The sequence below is a fragment of the Ochotona princeps genome, chromosome 22 (genome assembly GCF_030435755.1).
Source record: "Ochotona princeps isolate mOchPri1 chromosome 22, mOchPri1.hap1, whole genome shotgun sequence".
Classification (NCBI taxonomy): domain Eukaryota; kingdom Metazoa; phylum Chordata; class Mammalia; order Lagomorpha; family Ochotonidae; genus Ochotona; species Ochotona princeps.
Window position 1 is genome coordinate 35,031,056 of NC_080853.1, and position 22,525 is coordinate 35,053,580.

The 22,525-nt window shown below is 45.1% G+C and overlaps 2 protein-coding genes across 4 annotated transcripts in view; one reads left to right on the forward strand and one right to left on the reverse strand.

Annotated features, from left to right (window-relative positions):
- The window catches only part of GPCPD1 (glycerophosphocholine phosphodiesterase 1), a 57,276-nt gene that overhangs the window by 22,763 nt on the left and 11,988 nt on the right, over nucleotides 1–22,525 (forward strand). For all 3 annotated transcript variants that reach the window (XM_058679292.1, XM_058679293.1, XM_058679294.1), the window contains 9 exons: nucleotides 815–856; nucleotides 5,292–5,415; nucleotides 9,357–9,588; nucleotides 11,454–11,616; nucleotides 12,381–12,513; nucleotides 14,411–14,465; nucleotides 18,096–18,188; nucleotides 20,592–20,669; nucleotides 21,300–21,339. In XM_058679292.1, the coding sequence (XP_058535275.1) occupies nucleotides 815–856; nucleotides 5,292–5,415; nucleotides 9,357–9,588; nucleotides 11,454–11,616; nucleotides 12,381–12,513; nucleotides 14,411–14,465; nucleotides 18,096–18,188; nucleotides 20,592–20,669; nucleotides 21,300–21,339 (960 nt within the window). The remainder of the gene's footprint in view (nucleotides 1–814; nucleotides 857–5,291; nucleotides 5,416–9,356; nucleotides 9,589–11,453; nucleotides 11,617–12,380; nucleotides 12,514–14,410; nucleotides 14,466–18,095; nucleotides 18,189–20,591; nucleotides 20,670–21,299; nucleotides 21,340–22,525) is intronic.
- Nucleotides 3,241–3,582, reverse strand: LOC131482950 (large ribosomal subunit protein bL34m-like). The gene has a single exon (XM_058679295.1). The coding sequence runs from the start codon at nucleotides 3,556–3,558 to the stop codon at nucleotides 3,295–3,297; it is 264 nt and encodes an 87-aa protein (XP_058535278.1). The 5' UTR covers nucleotides 3,559–3,582; the 3' UTR covers nucleotides 3,241–3,294.

The following is a 22,525-nucleotide window of genomic DNA, read 5'->3' on the forward strand; positions in this document are numbered from 1 at the left end:
TATACTTTAGTACATTTTTCATAGTATATTTAAACATTTTGTGATAGAATATTTAGAATTATAGTAGCTTCATACTGAGATTAGAATTTATTGGGGATTCAGCATTCAAAATGCATTTTGAAGCATGTTGCAATTAAATATCTATTATGAAAAGTAGAGTAATGACGTAAAGTGTTCTGTGTGAGAATCTTTGTAAGGAGCTAGGATTGGTTTAGCCTTTCAGACTTAGAAGTGAGGCAGGAAGGCGAGTGCTTTCTGGCAGGGGGCTCCGCAGTTTCTGCGGCTGTGGGCCTGGTAGAGGAAGCTAGCAGTGCTGTGGTTCTGCTAGTTCCTCACGGCTGTGGACGCACAGGTAAGTTGGCTGTTTGTGAAGCTTTTAGCTGGCTGTGGAGAATCCTTGAGATTTGAGGAGAATGGCATTTTACATGAGTTCAGAATGTGCACCAAGTAAGAATAAGCATTTTAATTGTACCAAGACCCTGGGTTTGAAAAAATTAGTACTTACTGTTGTCCAGCAGCTTGGTGGGTGCGGAGGGCGTCCTCGTGCCTGCACAGCACCTGCCAGGGAACGTTCTTTCTCTTCCTTATTGTTTGATGAGAAACAATCCAAGCTTCCAAGAACAATCCTATTGGCTAAGCATGCTCCTTACAAAGGGGCTCCTTACTGAGGGCTACAATAAATATGCTTATTCACTTTAGGCAGCTTTTGAAGTTGTAGGTTAAATATTTTGAATAGTCAAAGTGGGTAATTTCTCATTTCATAATATGTGTGTCATGAATTTTAACTAGGTTTTCTATTTTCCTTGAATTCTAGAAAGTGAAATTACTATCGACGATGGACAGTTTGGAATTCACAGTAAGACTGAGTTTTTAAAATGTTTACTGTTTACTGCCTTACATTTCATTGGAAACAAACAGCATAGGGAAATAGGGCATACATATATGGTATGATGTTGAAAATAGAGAAGTGATCCAAAAGCAGTTTAAAATTTCACTCTTTGGTTTTTGACTAATTTTAGGTATATGAGTTTATATAATTACTTCGTACATGTTGTGTATTTTTTGAACCTTGGGTTTGAAAGTCGGAGTTAGCGAGAGAGGAGGAACTGCAGCGAGAGACCTGTTTCTTGTTTACTCCCTGGGTGTTCTCAGTGCCCAGCAGTGGGTCAAGCTGAAGCCAGGAGCCATAGGCTTCTGGGTCTCCCAGTGGGTGGCAGGAGCCCAAACTCTTGGACCATCTTCTGCTTTTCCCAGGACATTTGCTGGAGGTGGATCAGAAGTGGGGTGCTCAGAAGAAGAGCTCGGTGTGCCACAAAACCAGCCTCTGTGTATGCACTGAATGTTAAAATCCAGACTGGCCAGAAGATGCTAGGAATTCTGGCTGATCGTGTGTGTGTGTGTGTGTGTGTGTGTATCACATTTGCCTGTTTATTTGAAAAGGCAAGTGACAGAAAGGGAAAGAGAAAGATCTACTATCTGCTGGTTCACTCTCCAAGTGCCTGCAGCAGCTGCTTGGGCTGGGTTGGTCAAAAGCCAGGAGTGAACCTGGCACGGTAGCCTAGTGGCTAAATCCTCACTAGGATCCCATGTGGGCGCCAGTTCATGTCCCGGCTGTTCCCATAAACTTCGCATCCAGCTCCCTGCCTGTGACCTGGGAGAGCGCTGGAGGCTCAACCCAAGCCTTAGGATCCTACACCCCCGTGGGAGACCTGGAGGAAGCTCCTGGCTTCGAATCGGCTCAGCTCCAGCTGTTGAGGGCACTTGGAGAGTGAGCCAGCAGATAGTAGATCTTTCTCTCTGTTTTTCCTTCTCTCTGTGGATCTGACTTTCCAGTGAAAATAAATAAATCTTAAAAAAAAAAAAAAGGAATTAAAAGTCTGTGGCCACATCTGCGTCTTGGTCCTTTGATGGCAAGACCCAAGTAGTTGGGCTGTCATCTTTTGCCTTTCCAGGTGTGTTAGTTGAAAGGTGACTTGGAAGCAGAGCAGCCAGGGTTTAAAGCAGCACTCTGGCAGGGGATGTGAATACCTCAAGGGCTGGCTTGATGCACTGTGTTCACAATGCCTGCTATGGCTGTATCTTTTTTTTTTTTTTTTTTTTTTTTTACGGACAGTGGCAGATATTTAATGAGGTTTCCAAGTTGGGGGTTGGGGCGGGCAACGCCAGTCCTTGGGTGGGCCCGGGCTGGGACCCCAACATTCAGCTCCAACAGAACAGGTTGTGGCCAGTGGTCAGGGTCGGTCCTGGGGGCCTGAGGTTAGAGTTGGGAGATTATTTGACTTCCAGTCCCCCTTCCCATGCCAACTCCCTATTTACAGACGTCCGAGGTGGACCACGCTGACCCCCACAGGGCGGTCAGTGGTCAGGCCAGTCCTGGGGCTGTGGTCGGTGCTCAGGCTGGTACTGGGGTCCCCGTGGGCTGCAGGGTGAGTTCCGGGTTCCTCGCAGGATGCAGGGCGGGCTCCAGGGGTCCCCGCAGGCTGCAGGGCGGGCTTGGAGGTCCCTGTGGGCTGCAGGGCGGGCTAGGGGGTCCCACAGGCTGCAGGGCGGGCTCCAGGGGTCCCCGCAGGCTGCAGGGCGGGCTAGGGGGTCCCACAGGCTGCAGGGCGGGCTCCAGGGGTCCCCGCAGGCTGCAGGGCGGACTCGGGGGTCCCTGTGGGCTGCAGGGCGGGCTAGGAGGTCCCTGTGGGCTGCAGGGCGGGCTAGGAGGTCCCTGTGGGCTGCAGGGCAGGCTAGGGGGTCCCACAGGCTGCAGGGCGGGCTCCAGGGCTCCCCGCAGGCTGCAGGGCGGGCTTGGAGGTCCCTGTGGGCTGCAGGGCGGGCTAGGGGGTCCCACAGGCTGCAGGGCGGGCTCGGGGGTCCCACGGGCTGCAGGGCGGGCTAGGAGGTCCCTGTGGGCTGCAGGGCGGGCTAGGGGGTCCCACAGGCTGCAGGGCGGGCTCGGGGGTCCCACAGGCTGCAGGGCGGGCTAGGAGGTCCCTGTGGGCTGCAGGGCAGGCTAGGGGGTCCCACAGGCTGCAGGGCGGGCTCCAGGGCTCCCCGCAGGCTGCAGGGCGGGCTTGGAGGTCCCTGTGGGCTGCAGGGCAGGCTAGGGGGTCCCACAGGCTGCAGGGCGGGCTCCAGGGCTCCCCGCAGGCTGCAGGGCGGGCTTGGAGGTCCCTGTGGGCTGCAGGGCGGACTCGGGGGTCCCTGTGGGCTGCAGGGCGGGCTCGGGGGTCCCACGGGCTGCAGGGCGGGCTCGGGGGTCCCTGTGGGCTGCAGGGCGGGCTCGGGGGTCCCCGCGCAGTCTGGCCCTCAGTGGCTCAGCGACTTGCGGCCCTTGAGCATACGGCGCAGCAGCACCTGCACCCCGGCCGGTGTGCTCAGGCGCCGGACCCAGCCGTGCTTGTGCTTGCGTTTCAGGTTGCTGGGCTGGTACTCGTTGCCGCGGGCCTTGCCGCGGGTGGACAGCGCGCCCAGGAGGCCGCCGCTCGGCCCAGGCTGCAGGAGGCACCTGCCAGCCAGCAGGGCGGCCGACCCGGCGCCGCGGCCGAGGAGAGCGCCCACCCAGAGAGCCATGTCCAGCCGCTCACACCGCCATTACGGAACCGGCTGTATCTTTAAAATCGTTTCTCAGGGCCCAGTTGAGTAGCCTAGTGTTAAAGTCCTTGCCTTCCAGCTTCGTTTGTGGCCTGGGAAAACAGTGGAGGACAGCCCAAAGCCTTGGGACACCAAGGCCTTGGGACCCTGCAGCCGTATGGGAGATCTGGAAGAAGCTCCTGGCTCCTGACTCCTGGCTCCTGGCTCCAGGTCGGCTCAGCTCCAGCCATTGTGGCCATTTGAGTAGTGAACCAGTGGATGGAAGATCTGTCTCTCCTTCTCTCTGTAAATCTGCTTTTTCAATAAAAAGAGCTAAGTCTTTAAAAAAAAATCATTTCTCAGTTTAGTAAAAATTTTTCCTGAACTTGAAAATATGTTGAATATTGTACATTACCATAATTTTCTGCTTTTACCCTGATGATTCAAGATTCCTTTTTTTTTATGAAGATTGTTTATTTTTGAGAGGCAGATTTACAGCAAGAGAGAGACAGAAAGATAACCAAATAGCCACTTGACCAGAGCTTAGCTGATCTGAAGCCTGGAGCCAGGAACTTCCTTTTGGTCTCCCACATGGGTGTCAGGTCTAAGGACCTGAGGCAGGATCTTCCACTTTACGAGGCCATAGCAGGGAGCTGGGCCACAGGTGCGGCAGCCGGGACTGAACCGCACCAGGATGGGAACCAGGTGCTGCAGGCAGAGGATTAGCTTGGTATGCGTGCCATTCACTGGCCACTCAAAATGTCTTTAATGACTGGAATTGTCATAATGTTTCTAGGGTTACCTTGCTAAATTTCATTCAGATTTAAGCTACTGTACTAGGGAGACAAACGATAGAAAGGGAGGTGGCAGAATGTGTGTTCGTGCTGACCTTGGCCTAGAGGTAAATTGCCAATCACCAGTTTCCTATCAAGCACCAAGTGAAATAGGGCCTGAGCGGCTTGATTGTAGTGTTGCTCTGCGTCTCCTCACGGGATGGTGCCTGCCATGGCAGTGTTTGGATGGGGGTTTTAACTGCTCGGAGTTGGTCTGACATCGTGGGTGTTGCAGCAGTATGATATGCTTGAACAACATTAGTGTTTGTTGTTGCAGAATCTTGTCCTCTTTCACTGATCTGATGTTTTTATGTTATGTATTTGGACTGTGCTCATCTCATTGGTAATGTCTGGTATTGTGTCCCTGCATTACGTGTGACTTACGATCGAGGGTTATACACAGCATTTCTTTGTTGTTACCATTCTCCTAAATTCAGCTTTATTTAGCTTTCAAAATGAAAGCCATTTGATTTATTTCGACATGCACTGGTTAAAAACTGACAATTAATAAACAATTGTACTTGTGGAGAGAAATGTCTTTTTAAAAACCATGTTAATGAAAAAGCTTAGGGATAGTTCCATGTTACACAATACTAACACCATTCTACTGCAGTTTATGGAGAGATGAAGAAATAGGGAGGTGCGGAGTTGACTTGTAGTTTTATCCCTGTCTTCTTATGTTTTACACTCTAAAACTCCAGGGTGTCACTAGTTGAGCTCAATCTGCTGTGAAGCACGGAGGTCTGACAGGGATCCCCGGGGGACACTGTGCGGACCCAGATCAGTGTTATGTTATACAACTTTAGTGTATTAAAATGTGAGGACTAGAATCATGTGTGTTATAATTGTGTTGCTTTAGAAAACTAATGATTGCTCTTATTCGTATGTTTACTCTGCCAGATGGTGTTGAAACTCTGGATTCTGGATGGCTGACATGTCAGACAGAAATAAGATTACGTTTGCATTATTCTGAAAAGCCTCCCGTCTCAATAACCAAGAAAAAATTGAAAAAATCTAGATTCAGGTATGCACATGTGTTTTTGTTGCTTGGGCCATTTATTTTTTCTAATGTTACACGTTTTCCACCCATTTGGTTTTAGCCTTTGAATGTGTAAACTAAACACTGAACAGTTTATGTCACATTTTCTGGCAACTAGAGTTTTGGGGTAGTGAACTTTCAGATTGCTATTAGTTTAGTTTTAAGCTTATGTAATTTTTGTGCTTTCTACCATTGGACATTTTATTGCTAGTATAACAAAAGTTTTTCTTAAAATTGATGTCATGAAAGATGTGCTGTGGGAGGAGAAAATGGCACATACAGGAAAAATTATTGGTGTAAAAATTCTTTGGAATTGTAAACTTTACTGTGGCTTGAAAATGATATTTTTTCTGTGATGAGGGCCTGGCTAGGCAGCCCAGTGGCTAAAGTCCTTGCCTCATACATGCAGAATTCCATATGGGCGCCAGTTCTGGTCCCCGCAGCCCTGCTTCCCATCCAGCTCCCTGCTTGTGGCATGGGAGGGGGCAGGCAGTCGAGGACCACCCAAAGCTATGGGATCCTGCACCAGTGTGGGAGACCCAGAAGAAGCTCCTGGCTTCGGATCGGTGCAGTTCGGATCATTGCAGACACTTGGGGAGTGAATCCATGGACGAAGTATCTTCCTCTCTGTCTCTCCTCCTCTCTGTATGTCTGACTTTCCAATAAAAAAATAAATGTTAAAAAGAATTTTTTTGTGGTGAAAGCTAGCAGGTCTCATCATGTTTTCAGATGAGTGTTTTTGAGCCTGTAGTAACTTGAAGAGATAGTGACATCAAGCTTTTGTGTAAGTGGCTTATTACCACCTGCTTCTCCCCGACTCCTCCTGTAACACAGCTTGAAGTGAGCCAGCTTGTTGAAGACACAGACTGCCGTGCCATTGGAGTTTTTGTGATTTTGATACTTAGGGCTCTGTGTTTTGATGTGTCATGCGACCCTTTGTGACACAATGTCATATCTGGATTGAAGGGCCATTTCTAGCAAAGGTATGGATAATATAACACTTAATACCACTATAGTAAAATTCACAATGATAATGTAAGTTGTAAAGCCGTACATGTTTTGTCACAAGTGGTTGAATACTCAGTACTTGCAGATTACAGGCACAGATAAAGGAAAGGGTTGGTGGCACTTCACAGGTCTTTGCGGTAGGGAGTAGAATCCTCCACCAACTCTCTGGAGAAAGGGCAGAGTCAGGCTGTAGCACCTTGCCTTGGCTTTTCTAGCTTTCTGCTTTGCTTCTGAAACACTGAAGTTAGTTTAGAATAAGATCTTTAGAAAATAAAACCTGGTTGGTTGGTTGACCCAGGTGACTGCTGTTAGGAAATGAATAGGTAATTCATGATTGGGCATCTGGTGAATGCAGGTGAAGACTGAATGCCCTGTCATTCATGCTGACATAGAAATCACTGTTAGGGTTTTATATGTTGAGTTCCATAGTTTCAAGTATTTTTTCGTATAACTACTTAATTTAGTTCTGTAGGATGAATGACTTGATTCCTATTGAAATGATTACATACAACTAGAAGTTGATGTTTGTTCTAACCATCATTTTTCTCACAAGTTCATATTAATGATGGATTAGGCTTTCATAGGGTAGGAAATAAATTGATCTGCAAGGATAATAGAATTTAAAAACTTGGCTTAGCATGTAAGCAAAAACAGTGGACAGGCCTCTCATTAGCACTGAGGGTTTTGTTTGTATCTTTGTGTGTGTGTGTGTTGTTAGCACTGAGTTTTAAAAAATGCTGTTCTCTTGACTTATTCTACCTGTAAGTTGAAGGCAGTGCAGGGGAAAAAACCTATTTGATCGGCAGAGAAAGATTGATTTTCTTTCCTAAAGTTTATGTCCCAAACACCCACAACAGCCAGGGATGGACCATGTCAGTACAAGGAACCCAAAACTCAGTGTGGCTCTCCCACGTGTTGGCAGGGACACACCTCCGGGAACCATTGCTTGCTTTCTCTTGGTTGCACATTAGTGGGATGCTAATGTAGAACTAGACACTGCAGTATGGTGAATGGGCACGCCAAGCGGCATCCTCGCCTCTATGCCACATGCTCACCTATCCCTGTCTGTTGGTGGTGGCCTAGAGACATTTAGAGAACTATCTCAAGAAAACCTGTGAAATAAATGGAAGTGAACAGAGTTCCTCATAGATCCCTCTTTAAACTTGTTTATTTACTCTCCCGTGCTTTTCTTGCCTGTGTATTTGTGTTCTCTCTTCATGCATTTGGGGAATGTGTTTCTCTTCAGGTTGGCCATTAGTCAGTTATCCAGATGCATTTGTAAGCCTGTGGATTCTGAGAAGAGAATCATTTTTGTTCTGCCATGGTGGATTATAGCACAGTGTTACTAATGTGCTCCTCCTAGTGTCCCATGAAGGAGGCCTGAGAGGATCATGACTCTAAGCCTCAGCAGTGGCTGGAGCAGAAGGTCCGCAGAGAGCAAGCCACACTTGCATAGACCCTCCGTTTGTGTTAGAAAGCAAGTCTCGTTTAAATCTGGAAGTCACATTTTTCTTATATCTGTTGCCAGTGTCTGCAGTAACTTTGCTCCCTATATTAACTGTTAAGATGATTTTTTTCTATGTGCATTTCAACTGCTGTAAGAAATAGTATAAAATTGAGTTTACTTTTTGCAGTCACAGTACTCTCTCATTGGGAATATAGGCTATTCTTTGTGGTCCTGCGGCTGGGGTAACTCGCCTTTGTTTTCGTTACTGTGAAGCTATTAAATTTAGATTCTGTTTCATTAAAAAGTATGTACATACACATCAAAGCATTCATACTTCCATAAGAATACTTATGTATTTAATATCACTATTTTTCTTCAGTAATGTACTTTTCCCAGAGTACCTTAACTTTCACTGAAGTAAAGCTGAGGAAGGAGGAATATAGATCTTTAATTCTAGTCATCTTTTAACATGTATATTAACATGGTTCCGTGTTGTGCACATCTTTGAAATCTTTCAAGAGGAACTCTTAATGCTAATTGAAGGCTAAGAAATTAAGGTAACTTGTGGGCCTGGCGCCGTGGCCTAGTGGCTAAAGTCCTTGCCTTGAACACTCCGCGATTCCATATGGGCGCCAGTTCTAATCCCAGCAGCTCCACTTCCCATCCAGCTCCCTGCTTGTGGCCTGGGAAAGCAGTCGAGGATGGTCCAAAGCCTTGGGATCCTGCACCCATGTGGGAGACCTGGAAGAAGTTCCTGGCTCCTGGCTTCGGATTGGCGCAGCACCGGCCGTTGTGCTCACTTGGGGAGTGAATCATAAGACAGAAGGTCTTCCTGTCTGTCTCTCCTCCTCGCTGTATATCTGACTTTGTAATGAAAATAAAATAAATCTTTAAAAGAAAAGAAATTAAGATAACTTGTTATAAAAGAGACACAAGTAAATACCTTTTAAGATTCATTAAAGAAAACACCGAAAAGAATGAATATAATTTTGTAGGCAATAAAACATACTTAGTATTTTAACTTGATGGTATTTGTATAGTGTTTATATTTGTATGATATACATAAAGTGTTCTCTTTGCAGATTTAATATATTCAGAAACACTTGCAATTACTTATTTGAGAAGTAGAGACACAGAGTAAGAGAGATCTCCCAGACGCTGCTGGTTCATTCTTCAGATGCTTGCAGGGGCTGGAGCTGCAGTTGGGCCTGATGACTGAACCATCACTGTCACTTCTTAGGATTTACACTGGCAGGAAATGGGTCAGGAGCTGGAGCTAAACATAGAACGCAGGCCCTTCAGCGTGGCGCGTGGATGGCAGTCTTAACCACTAGGCCAGTGTCTGCTCACTCGCTCCTTCCTTTCCTTCTTCCCTTTGTCCTTCCCTTTGAATTTAGTTTTCGGTCACATTTGTGTGAGTTTTCTTCCTGTACCACTTGTTTGCATTTCATTGTTTTTTCCCATCCTCTAGGGTGAAGTTGACACTGGAGGGCCCAGAGGAAGATGATGACGATAGGATTTCCCCCACTGTCCTTCATAAGATGTCCAATACCCTGGAGATCTCGTTAATAAGTGATCATGAGTTCAAGTGCAGGCACTCCCAGCCCGAGTGTGGCTATGGCTTACAGCCTGACCGCTGGACCGAGTACAGCATCCAGACAATGGAACCAGATAACCTGGAACTGATCTTCGATTTTTTTGAGGTGAGTAGTTATTCAGAGTGAGGATTAAGAATGCAGCTCGGGGCCCAGTGCCGTGGCTTAGTGGCTAAAGTCCTCACATTGAATGCGCCCAGATCCCATAGGGGTGCCGGTTCTAATCCCAGCAGCTCCACTTCCCATCCAGCTCCCTGCTTGTGGCCTGGGAAAGCAGTGGAGGACAGCCCAAAGCCTTGGGACCCTGTACCTGCATGGGAGACATGGAAGAATGTTCCTGGCTCCCGGCTTCAGATGGGCGCAGCACTGGCCGTTGCGCTCACTTGGGGAGTGAATCATCGGAAGGAAGATCTTCCTCTCTGTCTCTCCTCCTCTCTCTCTATCTCACTTTGCAATAAAAATAAAATAAATCTTCAAAAAAAAAAAAAAAACGCAGCTCGTAGAACTTTCCCTGTGTCTATCCTTTCTGTAAATCTGCCTTTTTAATAAAACAAAATCTTTAAAAAGAAAAAAGTGCAGGCTGGAGCTTTTTAAAAGATTTATTTATTTTACTTGAAAGTGTTTTAGAAAGAAAGGGAAAAACAGATCTTCCATCCACTGGTTCCCTCCCGGATTGGCACAGTGGCCACAGCTGAGCCAATCTAAAGCTAGGAGCCAGGAGCTTCTTCTAGGTCACCCACATGGGTGCAGGAGCTCAAGGCCTTGGCCATTCTCTGCTGTGTCCCAGGCCGTTAGCAGGGAGCTGGATCAGATATGGAGTAGCCGGGCCTAAAACCAGCACTCAAGATGGGGGTTCAGGTGCTACAGGTGGACAGTTAGCCTGCTATGCCATGGCACTGGCCCAGCAACTTAATTTTTCATGTGGTTTGATTTTAATCTTATTTGTATAAAGCTGTGATTCATGCAATACTTCAGATGTTTGCTGCTGTATGCATTTTAGCTCAATGAGCTTAACAGTCTCAAGTACTGTTAGGAATATAATTAAAAGAACTGTAGGAGAACGATGTTTTAAATCAAGACTCACGTCTTGATGTCTGTGCCTATTAAGAAATTTAAATATAAATGAGCTGTATGCGGGGGAGTGTTCCAGGATCAATAGAGGGGCAGGCAGTGTGATGTCGGCAGCATGGTTAAGTCTTCTCCTGACACAAGTCGGTCATTTACTGGGGTGTTTTAAGGCATTTGATTATGGGGATTTACTGTGACAGTGGACTGTACTCTGCAGCTTTACTTGGTGTTACACGTGTGTAATAGCCAAGAGTTGTAAGGTTTGTGCTCAGCTGTTTGGACCTGAGCTGCTCACTCGCAGTGAGCTCAGTAGCTCCCCAGCTGTTCGGAGACTTCCTGTGAATAATATTTGGTGCTCTCTCAGCTGCTTTCATCGTGTGCCCAGGGCAGTAGCTGCAAGCACTGCTTTCCTTTGTCACACCTTGCCTGTCACCGCTACTCCCATTTCTAGAATAAAGCATAAATCTTTGTGGTGAAGGGATCAAACCTTGACCACCAGTGTCCTAACTTCTGTTTCACTAGGTTACCAGTTTTGGAAATATTTTCATTTCCAAACTAGGCTGATAAAATACCCAGTGTAATTTTGAGTGTTTGGTTTCCTAAACACTTACCATCCCTGTAATGCACCCATGTGAACAGATTTTTGAAAATATATATGCTTAAAATTCTTTATAAATACATCTTGAATTTCTAAATGTGCTTAGGAATTTCAGGCAGGGATTGGGATTCATCTAGTTGGGGTTAGAAGATTAAAAGCAATGTTGGAACAGTAGGATTATGATGGATCAGTATGTTGTGTTTTAAAATCTAGCATTTATTATAAAGCCATCGACATGACCTAATTAGAAGTTGATCATGTTTCTTATTCCTTGGGTCTTGAGATTTCTCTGCTCCTCCCTTTCTAGGAGGATCTCAGTGAGCACATAGTTCAGGGAGATGCCCTGCCTGGACATGTGGGTACAGCGTGCCTCTTGTCGTCCACCATTGCTGAGAGCGGGAAGAGCGCTGGCATCCTCACCCTACCCATCATGAGCAGGAACTCCAGGAAAACAATTGGCAAAGTGAGGGGTAAGTTTGGAGTGGCAGAGGAACCCATACAAATAAATTGTGGTTAGGCAGGGGTTTTACTTAGTTTTTTTCCGAAATTTTTTGTTGTATGGTTTTATAGGTACAGTAGTATAATCCTTAAGCTGTAGCCTATACCCAGCGTTCTGCCCTTTGCATGTGTCTTGACACTGGAGGTATACGCACTGGTAGAGTCTAGCACTTTGTTGTCAGGGTAGAGTTAGCAGTTTTATTGGGGCTTAATTCAGTTTTACATTGAGTATTAGAAGGTGGTGGGGATTAAATTTTTAGATTTCTGGTACAACAATTTAAAGAGCATAAATTTTCTAGAAGCTTGACTTTGATCCATCTTGGCTTGATTTTTAAAAAAAATTATTTAAAGATTTACTGACTTTTTAGAAGATTTATTTGAAAGGCAGAGTTGCAAAGAGAGATATCTTCCATCTGCTGGTTCATTCCTCAAGTGGCTGCAGTGGCTGGAGTTAGGCTGATGGAAAGCCAGGAGCCAGGAGCTTCTTCGGGTCTTCCATGTCCCCTCCGCTGCATCCCCAGATTAGCTGGGAAGTGGAACTTGAACCGGGTCCATTGCAGTCAGTGGCTTAACCCTCTGCCTTAACCTGCTTTACCAGTGCTGGCCCTGGTTTTTAATTTTTTTCTATTTGTGAGGGATTAAACTGATTTAAGTGCAACTTATATGGAATTGGGCTCATGATGGCCTTTTCAGTCATTTTTCTCTTTGTTCCTCCCTCTTCTCTCTTCCATGAAAGTTGACTTTATAATTATTAAGCCAATACCAGGATACAATTGTGATATGAGGTCATCATTTTCCAAGTACTGGAAGCCGAGAATACCATTAGATGTTGGACATCGAGGTGCAGGCAACTCTACAACAACTGCCCAGTAGGTTGAATGTTTGAGGCATTTGGCATTCAGTAGCTCATGTTTGATGAATGATTTGTTGGTTTGACCACTATGGGTCAGTTGCTGCTGCTACTAATACCCTGGGAATTAAATGTAATTTCAAATAAGAGATTACTCTCACTGAAGATTGTGGTCTGTCCTCTTAGTATTGTACGTGAGTTGGTGATGAGGGAGCCATTAAAAGTGGAAAGCCACGAAGCAGAGCGTGGGGCAGAAAGCTTTGGTGAGCTCAGTGTGTGTGGTGCTGGGCTTGGGGGAGGTGATCCATAGTGTTACTGTGCTCCAAGCATCCCTGACTAGCCCTGCCCAGAGCTCAGAGAAGAATACCTGCCTCCCCTCCCGTTTTGTAAAGTGATGTGATTGCCAGTGCTGTAGGCATGGGCACAGGTTTTCTACTGAAATTTTTAGTCTCACATGCTTTTAAAGTGATGCTGTGGTAGCTTTTAGATTTGTGGTTATCATTAGAATATTTTAAGTCTGTAAGTCAAATTACAGTTTAAAAGAGCACCCTCAGACTCCATCTTGCCAAATTAACTTTGTTCCTTTCTGTGCTTGTTCTTTTTCTCTTTTTAAAGAGTTATTTCAGTTTGAAAGACAAATTTTACAGTAAGACAGGTCCTCCATCCTCTGGTTCATTCCCCAAATGGCCTCAATGGCCAGACCTGAGCTGATCTGAAGCCAGGAGCTTCTTCCAGGTCTCCCACTTTGGTGAAAGGGCCCAGTGATTTGGGCCATCCTCTTTTGCTTTCCCAGGCTATAAGCAGGGAGCTGGAAAGGAAGAAGAGTTCCTGGGACATGAACCAGTGGCACCCATATGGGATGCTCGTGCTGCAGGTGGAGATTAGCATGCTGTACCACCATGCTGGCCCCTTCATCCTTGTTATTTTGGTTTTTAAAATTTTTTTAAGAGGTGTTTGTTTTTATTGCAAAGTCAGATATATACAGGGAGGAGGAGAGACAGAGAAATATCATGTCCGATGAGTCACTCCCCAGGTGAGCACAATGGCTGGTGCTGTGCCAATCCGAAGCTAGGAGCCCAGATTCTCTTCTGGGTCTCCCATGCGGGTGCAGGATCCCAAGGCTTTGGGCTGTCCTTGACTGCTTTCCCAGGCCACAAGCAGGGAGCTGGATGGGAAGTGGGGCTGTTGGGATTAGAACCGGTGCCCCTATGGGATCCTGGCATGTTTTAGGCAAAGACTTTAGCCGCTAGGCCACGGCGCCGGGCCCGTTATTGTGGTTTTGATACTTCTAAGCTGTCAGTTATCTTTTCCCATCCTCCTACAGTCTACCGGGGTTAGGTGCCCTGAAAGCTTCCTTGCACATACCAGGTTCTCTGTGTGTTTCCTCATGCTGTTGGAAAGGCTTGCTTCCCAGTTGGTTACTTCTCCATTGCACCGTGTGGTACAGTCCGGCAGCGATGGACTTGGTGCATGGAGCCGATAATCATACACATGGACTACTGATTGATGGTCAGTAGATGTTTATTAGCAGCATCAGGATTTTACAGAGTGAGGGTCACATAGGATAAGGTTGGAGGGTTTGAGGAATTCACATACCAACAAGGGGGAGTTGACTTGACATTATGGGAATTCCCATATGCTACAGATCCCATCACCCTGCCTGGAAGTATCTTTGTTTTATAAACTAAGCCTATAGATCCAATCGGTTCTCCTATATTACAGAATGTTTATGTTCTGCTTGAATATTCGATATTCTGCTTGAGGTTGAAACTATAAAATAAATGCACATACCAGCCAAGTGACGGTCACAGTCATTTAGGATGGTGAAAACAAGTACTATTTCCACTGTTGAAATACAGTTAACTTTTTATATTTGTTTTATCTCTTCTATAGTTAGCTCTATTTCTCTATTTCAGGCTGGCTAAAGTTCAAGAAAATACTATTGCTTCCTTAAGAAATGCTGCAAGCCACGTAAGTAGCATTTTGTAAATAACTGGACTGTCGAGGTAGGATAGAGCTCAGGGTAGCCCCCTGCAGCCTACGCCGAAAGCTTAAAAAGGGTTAATTATAAAAATTAATGCTTCTGTTTTGAACATGATTCTAAGAGAATATGAATTGTCTCTTGGTGTTGGTATTTAGATCCATGGTGAAGATTGTGATGAAGACAGAATCATGGGCCCAGTGTGGTAGCCTACTGGCTAAATCCTCACTTGCACATACCGGAAGTAATGATTTTAGAAGCACTTGATGGTGATTTTGTGTGAAACTTTTTAATCAGGTCTCACTCTGCATACCAATTGACTGTTAAATTTCTCATTACCTTTTTTTTTTTATCCAATCATAAAGGACTTTAAAAAAAAACTTTTAAAATTTTAAAAAAATATATATTCCCAAGGCATAGTTAGAGGTCTTTTCATCCGCTGGTTCACTCCCAGATGGCCATGGGGGAGGTATGGGTCAGGCCAAAGAGACTGGTCTGCCACATGGGTGCAAGGGCCCAAGCTTTGGCCCACTTTGTCCTCCACTGCTTTCCCAAGTACCTGACAGGGAGCTAAACTGGAAGTGGAGCTTACGGAACTTGAACTGGTGCACAGATGGGATGCTGGCATTACAGGTGGTGGCTCAACCTGTTACACCACAGCACAGGCTTCAACTTTTAGTATTTTAAGCAGCTGCATCTGAACAGTTTTAATTAAAAAACCTTGTGGACCCGGTGCGATAGTGTAGTGGTTAAAGTCCTCGCCTTGCACGCGCCAGGATCCCATATGGGCGCCGGGTCTAATCCCGGTGGCCCTGCTTCCCATCCAGCTCCCTGTTTGTGGCCTGGGAAAAGCAGTCAAGGATGGCCCAAAGCCTTGGGATCCTGCACCCACGTGGGAGACCCGGAAGAGCTCCAGGCTCCTGGCTTCAGTTTGGCTCAGTTCCAGTCGTTGCGGTCACTTGGGGAGTGAATCATCAGACAGAAGATCTTCCTCTCTGTCTCTCCTCCTCTCTGCATATCTGCCTTTCCAAAAAAAAAAGTCTTGAAGAAAAAAAACTTGCATTTTTTTAACCCCGTTTTTTCTATACCTGACCAGAAAACTTGAGATTCAGAAGCTAGCACAAATGTAGAGGAACATTTCGTTTTTCCACAGTGTCCGTATGTTTTAAATTTTGCCATCTTAAAAATAAAAAAAAAATAAAATTTTGCCATTTTAAAAATAGTTCAGCAAGTAAATTTGATTATAAGGTATTATCATTTAGATGAATTACCATCTATTTCAATGCTTTTTCATATTTTAACCTTTCTGAATTGGAAAGGGTTTTACATGTTAGTATTTATTTCTACGTCATTTATTCGGGAGATGACAGGAGTGCTCCCGTGTGCCGTTTCCCTCCGCGGGCTCCGGTGCCTGCTGAGTCCCCTGTGTGACGGGCAGACCAGGGGGGCTCCCCAGGTGCGCAGGAGCAGGAAGCTGGAACGGGGAGCCAGGCCAGAGCTTGGCCGTGGGCACTCCCCCCCGGGGGCTGAGGGATCGGCTGGCTCTTCCCTTGTGGGCCAAACACCTTTCCCTACTCCTTAGCTTTGTGTCATGGTTTAATTAACAACATTCCCTCCCCTTAGAGGTCTATAGAATAGTGTATGTTGTAATTCATGACGTTGTGAGGGTTGGAATCATTTTAGCGTTCTAAAATATTAATCAGTTTTGTCTTTCCATTGAAAGGATGGCGCTAATCTAACCAAAATACTGGTTCAACTTTTGGGATCAGTTTTAGTTCACTGTAGCTAAGTCTTAAAAACATTTTGTTAGCTATGCTTTTTGAAATAGGATTTTGTTAAGTTGCTTCTATATTTTGATGAAGTCCTTCAGAGCTCAGAGGATTGAGTTTTAAGATCTTACTGCTTTTTGACTTATTTAATGGTAACATCTTTGAAGATGCTTTAAAATATATATATATATATATATATGTATATGTTTTGGTCTCACATGGATTTTGAGATTAGCGTTTCTCTCTTAGCAGATTATCCCCAAAGGTCATGATTTTATAAAATTAAACATTTAAACTAGAAAGCTAATATGTTTAGAACTCTTTAGGGATGGTAGGCTTTGTTATCTTTGATATTTGGTTTGGAATAATGGAGTTACATTTTTGGCACATTGGTAAGGCAGTAGGCTTCCTAGATGCAGCTTGAGCCTGTGTCTGGGATTTGTATGTCTTCCTGAGGAGCACTCCTGCTGTGATTTGGCCTCACTGGAATGTTAGAGAGACATCCGTCCGTCGTCCGTCCATCCAGCCATCCATCCCTTCATCCATCCATCCATTCATCCATTTATCCCTCCATCCTCCCTCCCTCCCTCCATCCATCTGTCCTACCTCCATTCCTCCATCCGTCCATCCATCCGTCCACCCCTCCATCCTTCAATCCCTCCATCCATCCATCCATCCATCCATCCACCCCTCCGTCCATCCATCCGTCCACCCCTCCATCCTTCAGTCCCTCCCTCCATCCATCCGTCCATCCATTTATCCTTCTGTCCCTCACCAGCAGCCCTACTCTGCTGCCCAGCAGTCAGTACATACAGGCTTTCTGTCAGATCTTGCTTTTCTGGGCCCAGTGGCTTATCTTCAGTAAATTTGCACACTTGAATGTCTTTGTGTTTGCACCCTTTATTTGTTTTTTTTTGTTAAGATTTATTTATTTTTATTAGAAAGTCAGATATACAGAGAGGAGGAGAGACAGAGAGGAAGATCTTCCATCCGCTGATTCACTCCCAGAGTGACCGCAATAGCCGGTGCTGCGCCAATCCGAAGCCAGGAGCCAGGAACTTTCTCCAGGTCTCCCACTCAGGTGCAGGATCCCAAAGCTTTGGGCTGTCCTTGACTGCTTCTCCAGGCCACAAGCAGGGAGCTGGATGGGAAGTGGGACTGCCAGGATTAGAACCAGAGTCCATATGGGATCCTGGCACATTCAAGGCGAGGATTTTAGCCACTAGGCCACAGTGCTAGGCCCTGCACCTTTTATTTGTAACAGAATGAATCTGACTTTTAAAAATATATTCCCTGACTCTGCTTGCTTCAGCAGGACATATACTACAATTGGAACAAAATATGTTTCCTAACTGTAATTGTTACCCACCTCATTTCAGCTTCCTTCCATCAGGAAGTTGGGCATGGTCATCATTCTTGTTGTGTATTTGTTTCCTGTGTTCAGCAGTTCTAGCTTCCTCTTTAGTTCCTGTCTGGCATCTTGCTAAGAAAGCTGGTTAAGTTGATTGCTCAGATTCCAAAGGGGTCAGCTTTGTGATTCCCTGCCCAGCTGAAGTTTCAGGGATGGCAAGGGACCCCTGCCCCTTCTGTCACATCCCACTGCTGCTCATAGAGTAGCAGAACTGACACCTGTGTGGATGTTTTCAGTGGATCAGTGCCCAATTATTTGTTTTGTCATGTAAAGGTTACTGTATTCTTACAGAAGACGACACAAGAAATCAGCATGGAGTTTCATGTTTTTATGTACAAGCCTATAATTTTACAAAAAGTTTCTTATATGCCTTGTTACTTTTAGATATATTATGCACCAAGTAATGTTTTTAAAATACCTACCATACTTCTGTCCATCAGGGTGCAGCCTTTGTAGAATTTGATGTTCACCTTTCAAAGGACTTTGTGCCTGTGGTATATCATGATCTCACCTGTTGCTTGACTATGAAGAAGGTAGGTTGAAATTCCTTCATTTTATTTCCTGTGTTAGGTTCTAGCGCTTACACACTAGAACTTTGTAGTCTTGGTTACTTGCTAACCGAGTCGGCCAGTTCAGTTTCTCGGCAGTTACTGCCAATGCTTTCCTCCTGCGGCCCTTAGTGCCCGAGAGTGAGGACGTGGAAACACTGATTTCCCGCAGTGTGCTCTCTGACTGCTGAATTTGTTCCTTGTGTTGCTAAGCAAGGGACATTGCAGGTGGGTTCTCTCAGTCAGCCATTGTCACTGAATTGAGGCAGGAAACCGGGAATATTATGTTGGTTTCTTAGGTTTCCCTGATTGTTTTGTGCTTTTTCTCTTTAAATTAGACTGACAGGATTTGGTTAAAGCAGGAGGAAGAGCTACCTTAAAAAATCAGAAAAGTGTTTTGGAGCCAGAATAGCCTCAGGAAAGTGGTATAAACTTAAGGCCTGGGGGCAAGAAGAATTTTCCAGCTGAGAAGAGAAGTGCTCCTAGCTCGGCTTCCAGGCCGGCCTCTCAGTGACTGCAGGGAGAGGCCAGCTTCCCAGCCCGGAGGCAGCAGAGTCCTGGCCTTCTTGCCCAGGACTGCATTAACTAGCCTCGGGGAGCAGGGCTCTATGCAGGGAAAGTCTAAAATCAGATTTGGAAATACATGCATTGTTTAAAAAGTGTGATTAATGTTGTATAAACATAATGTAATAATTACATGTCTCAATTTTGAGTGTACAGATCTAACCAAGTGACTTCTCAGCAACTTAGATTTCATTTAGTATTTTCTTTAAAAATTCCAAGTGTCATTTTCAACGAAATTGTCTTAACATCAGTTTGCTGACATGTAGAACACTCTCCCGGGCACTGCGTGTTGTGTCAGAGTGGGCAGGCAGGGCCTGCACCCCAGCCGGTGATGCCACACGCCCTGTGCGCCCCAGTGTATGTCCGGCCGCAGCATCTCCATCCAGCTCCCTGCTTGTGAGCTGAGAATGCAGCAGGGATGGCTCAGGTGCCCTGGGAGACCTAGAAAAGCTCCCAGCTTCTGGCTGCAGATCCACTCCGCTCCAGCCGTCGTGGGCATTTTGGGGAGTGAAACAGCAAATGGAAGATGTCCCTGTGTGTCTCCTCTGTAAACCTGCCTTTCCAATAAAAATAAAATAAAACTCGGGGAAAAAAAAAGGGCTTGACAGGCTCCTGATAGCAGATTTTCGTTCCAATTTTAGTGTGTGTGCTGCCGAAGGGAGCACTGATTTATGATTTAAATCACAGTCCTGGAGGTGGGTTGCTGTGGCGTGCTGTGAACAGGGAGAAGGGAGGCGTCTGTTTGCTTGACCCAAGTGCAGTCAAGAGCGGAAATGGAACTGGTTGCATCACTGTAGGGGAACGTTAATGCCAAATGAAGTGAGTAGGGCTGGAGTAGAAAAGGATCTTTACAGCCGAGATTGAAGTAAATTTCTGAAAAATGAAAATTATTCTTTATCCCAATTTTTGCTAGGCTTTTACACACTAAAGCTTAACATGAATGAGTTGATTGTTGGGTAACAAAATTAGTGAATTGCATGTATTTTAGGCTGAGTTGTAACTTCTAAGGGGCCTTTTTCTTACCAAAAAATTCATACTCATTAGAAACAAATGTAAGCATTTCAGAAGATGATGGGATGAAAAATGAATTTTCCTTTTTATTTTTCCTTGGTCTTATTAAAAAAAAAAAGAATTTTTATTTGTTGTAAAGGTAGAGTTATAGAGACAGGAGGAGGGCTAGAGAGAATCTTCCATGCACTGGTTCACTCCCCAGGTAGCCACAGTGGCCTCTTGCAGGTCTCCTGCCTGCTTGCAAGGGCCATCCTCTGCTGCCTTCCCGGCGTCAAAGAACTCAGAGTGGCATTCAGCATTGCAGACAGAGGCTTAGTACATCTGTTGTGTTGTTTTATTGACGATACCTTAACTCATGAGCAAGATAGTGATCTATTCAAAGGAGTGACATTTTGTCACTTGATGTGACACTAGACTATAACAAACAGACATGCTTGTGGATGAGGCTCAGACAGACCGTATGGTACTTGATCTGAACATCCTGGTGGGGGTGGGGGGGCATGGCTGTTTATTAGACGTCAGACAGCCTGACAGGAAATGAGGAAATGACACCTGCCTCCTGCCTGTCTTCAGCTGGGTGTCTGCAGGCGGCAACTTCCTCCCTGCAGGTTTTCTTTTCAGGTTCTCCCCACCCTCCCTGCTTGCTTATTGTAAACAGCAAGAGCTGAGAAGTAGTGTCAGGTAAGGAGGTTTTCTTGCGTGGAGTCACACTGGCTATCTAATAGTGATTTTCATTGTGTGCTAAGTGGCTAGGCTTGTCTCGTATAAACACTCGGTAATTTGGGGCCCATTTTTCTGTTTTTGTTTTTGTAGAAATTTGAGGATGATCCAGTTGAATTGTTTGAAATCCCAGTAAAGGAATTAACATTTGACCAACTCCAGTTGTTAAAGGTATTAACAGTAGAATAAAATGTATTCTTCAGCCCTGAGACTGCTGGTGCTTGCTGGTATTCAGTAACATTGCCTGCGCACAGGGATGTTGTGCGCTCGTTATGCCTTGGTTGAGAATATACCTCACTTTGCCGTTACAGTGTGGGAGATTAGGTTTGTGCTACACCTTCTGTCTTCTCTGGCAAACCACGCTGATTTTTGCATTTTGGAGGGAAGCTGGCCAGCAGTATCTGGGCTGTGGAGCTAGCCCTCCTGCTGCACAACCTTGGTTACATCTTCTGTTCAGTAGTTTTCCCTAGGATTCTGTTTCTATGAGAACTCTGTTTACAGTAAGCCTTTTATGTGATAGCTGGTTTTTAGACATGTGCTGATTCCTAAGATTTTTGTGTATTTTGTTGTGTATATAACTTTACATGGTTTCTCTTCCCATTTCCCCTTAGATACCTAGTTTCATAACTTCTTTTTCGTATTCTCTTCCCGGGTATTTGATCATAATACATACATGCAAGTTAAATACCTGCCTTATGCTGAGTGAATTAATAAGTCTACGTTTAATGCTCTTATAACTTTATTAGCCATTTCTTCATCACTGTGACTTTTCTGATTACATTGTATGCATTTGTGTTCTAGCTCTCTCATGTGACTGCACTGAAGTCAAAGGATCGCAAAGGTATGAAGCAATATCTGAGCGGTGGTTGTTTGGTGATGGGTGCTCATAGGATGGTCCCTTCCCTGTTGTGACAGATTGCCAGGCATCTTAAGGAATATGATACTGAATCATCTGAATGTAATTTTATAAATGTGAAGGCCTTACGTGTGTTGACTTTTAGCTTAATAAATGTTGTGTGTATAGTAACCACTTCGTTTTCTTAACTTGATGATCAGAATTCTTCACAATTTTAACCTTGCTAAGCATTCTTAGTCATTGCAAGTAGAGTCCATCATTGTGAGCTGTGAGCAAGTTACTTTGTTTTACCCCTTTGTGTCGGGGTTTCCCCAGTGTGTCCTACAACATCCTGATTTTACCTTCTCCTCCCATAGAGGTAGGGAGGCATTTTTGTGTTTCCAGAGATTTTTATACTGCTCTCCATGGTTATAACAGCTGTTACTGGTCCAGGTCCAAACCAGAAGCCAGGTAGCCCACCCTTGTCTCACATGTGGGTGACAAGAACCCAATACTTGGGTTGTCCTGTACTGCCTTCCTAGGCACACCACCAGTAATCTAAATTAGTCTCAAACCAGCACTCCATAATAAGGGATGCTGGCATTGTAAGCAGTGGCTTAACATGCTGTGCCACAAATGGTGAGGTCCTTATTTTCTGAAAAAGAAAACTTGATATTTAAGGTTTCTGCCTTTTGAGTTATTTTGTGTCTTAAAATATCAATTATTTTGTAACAAATAAGAATAACAAAAGCACACTAGTAACTATAGATCCTCCTAATCTCTAGTTTCTGATTTGATTTTTGTTATTTCAAATAAAAGTCTTTTAAAAAAAGGACAAAAACTCAGTTTCATTGAGAAATAACAATTATTGCTTGTGATTACTTTTGAAAGACTTTATGAGGCTTGTAGAGAAAAGAAAGTAGAGGCTGGCATTGTGTCATAGCAAGTAAAGCCGATGCCTGTGATGCCAACAATCCATGGGGGCACTGGTCCACCTCCTGGCTGCTCCACTTCCCATCCAGCTCCCTCCTTGTGGCCTTGGAAAGCAGTGGAGGACGGCCAGGTGGTTGGGCCCATGCACCCACACAGGAAACCCAGATGAAGCTGCAGGCTCCTTGCTTCTGGCTTCACACTGGTCCAGCTCAGGCTGTTGCAACCATCCAGGGAGTGAAACAATGGATGGAAGATGTCT

Coding starts and splice junctions, on each gene's coding strand:
- LOC131482950 (XM_058679295.1), bottom strand. CDS start 3,558: ATGGCTCTCTGGGTGGGCGCTCTCCTCGGCCGCGGCGCCGGGTCGGCC.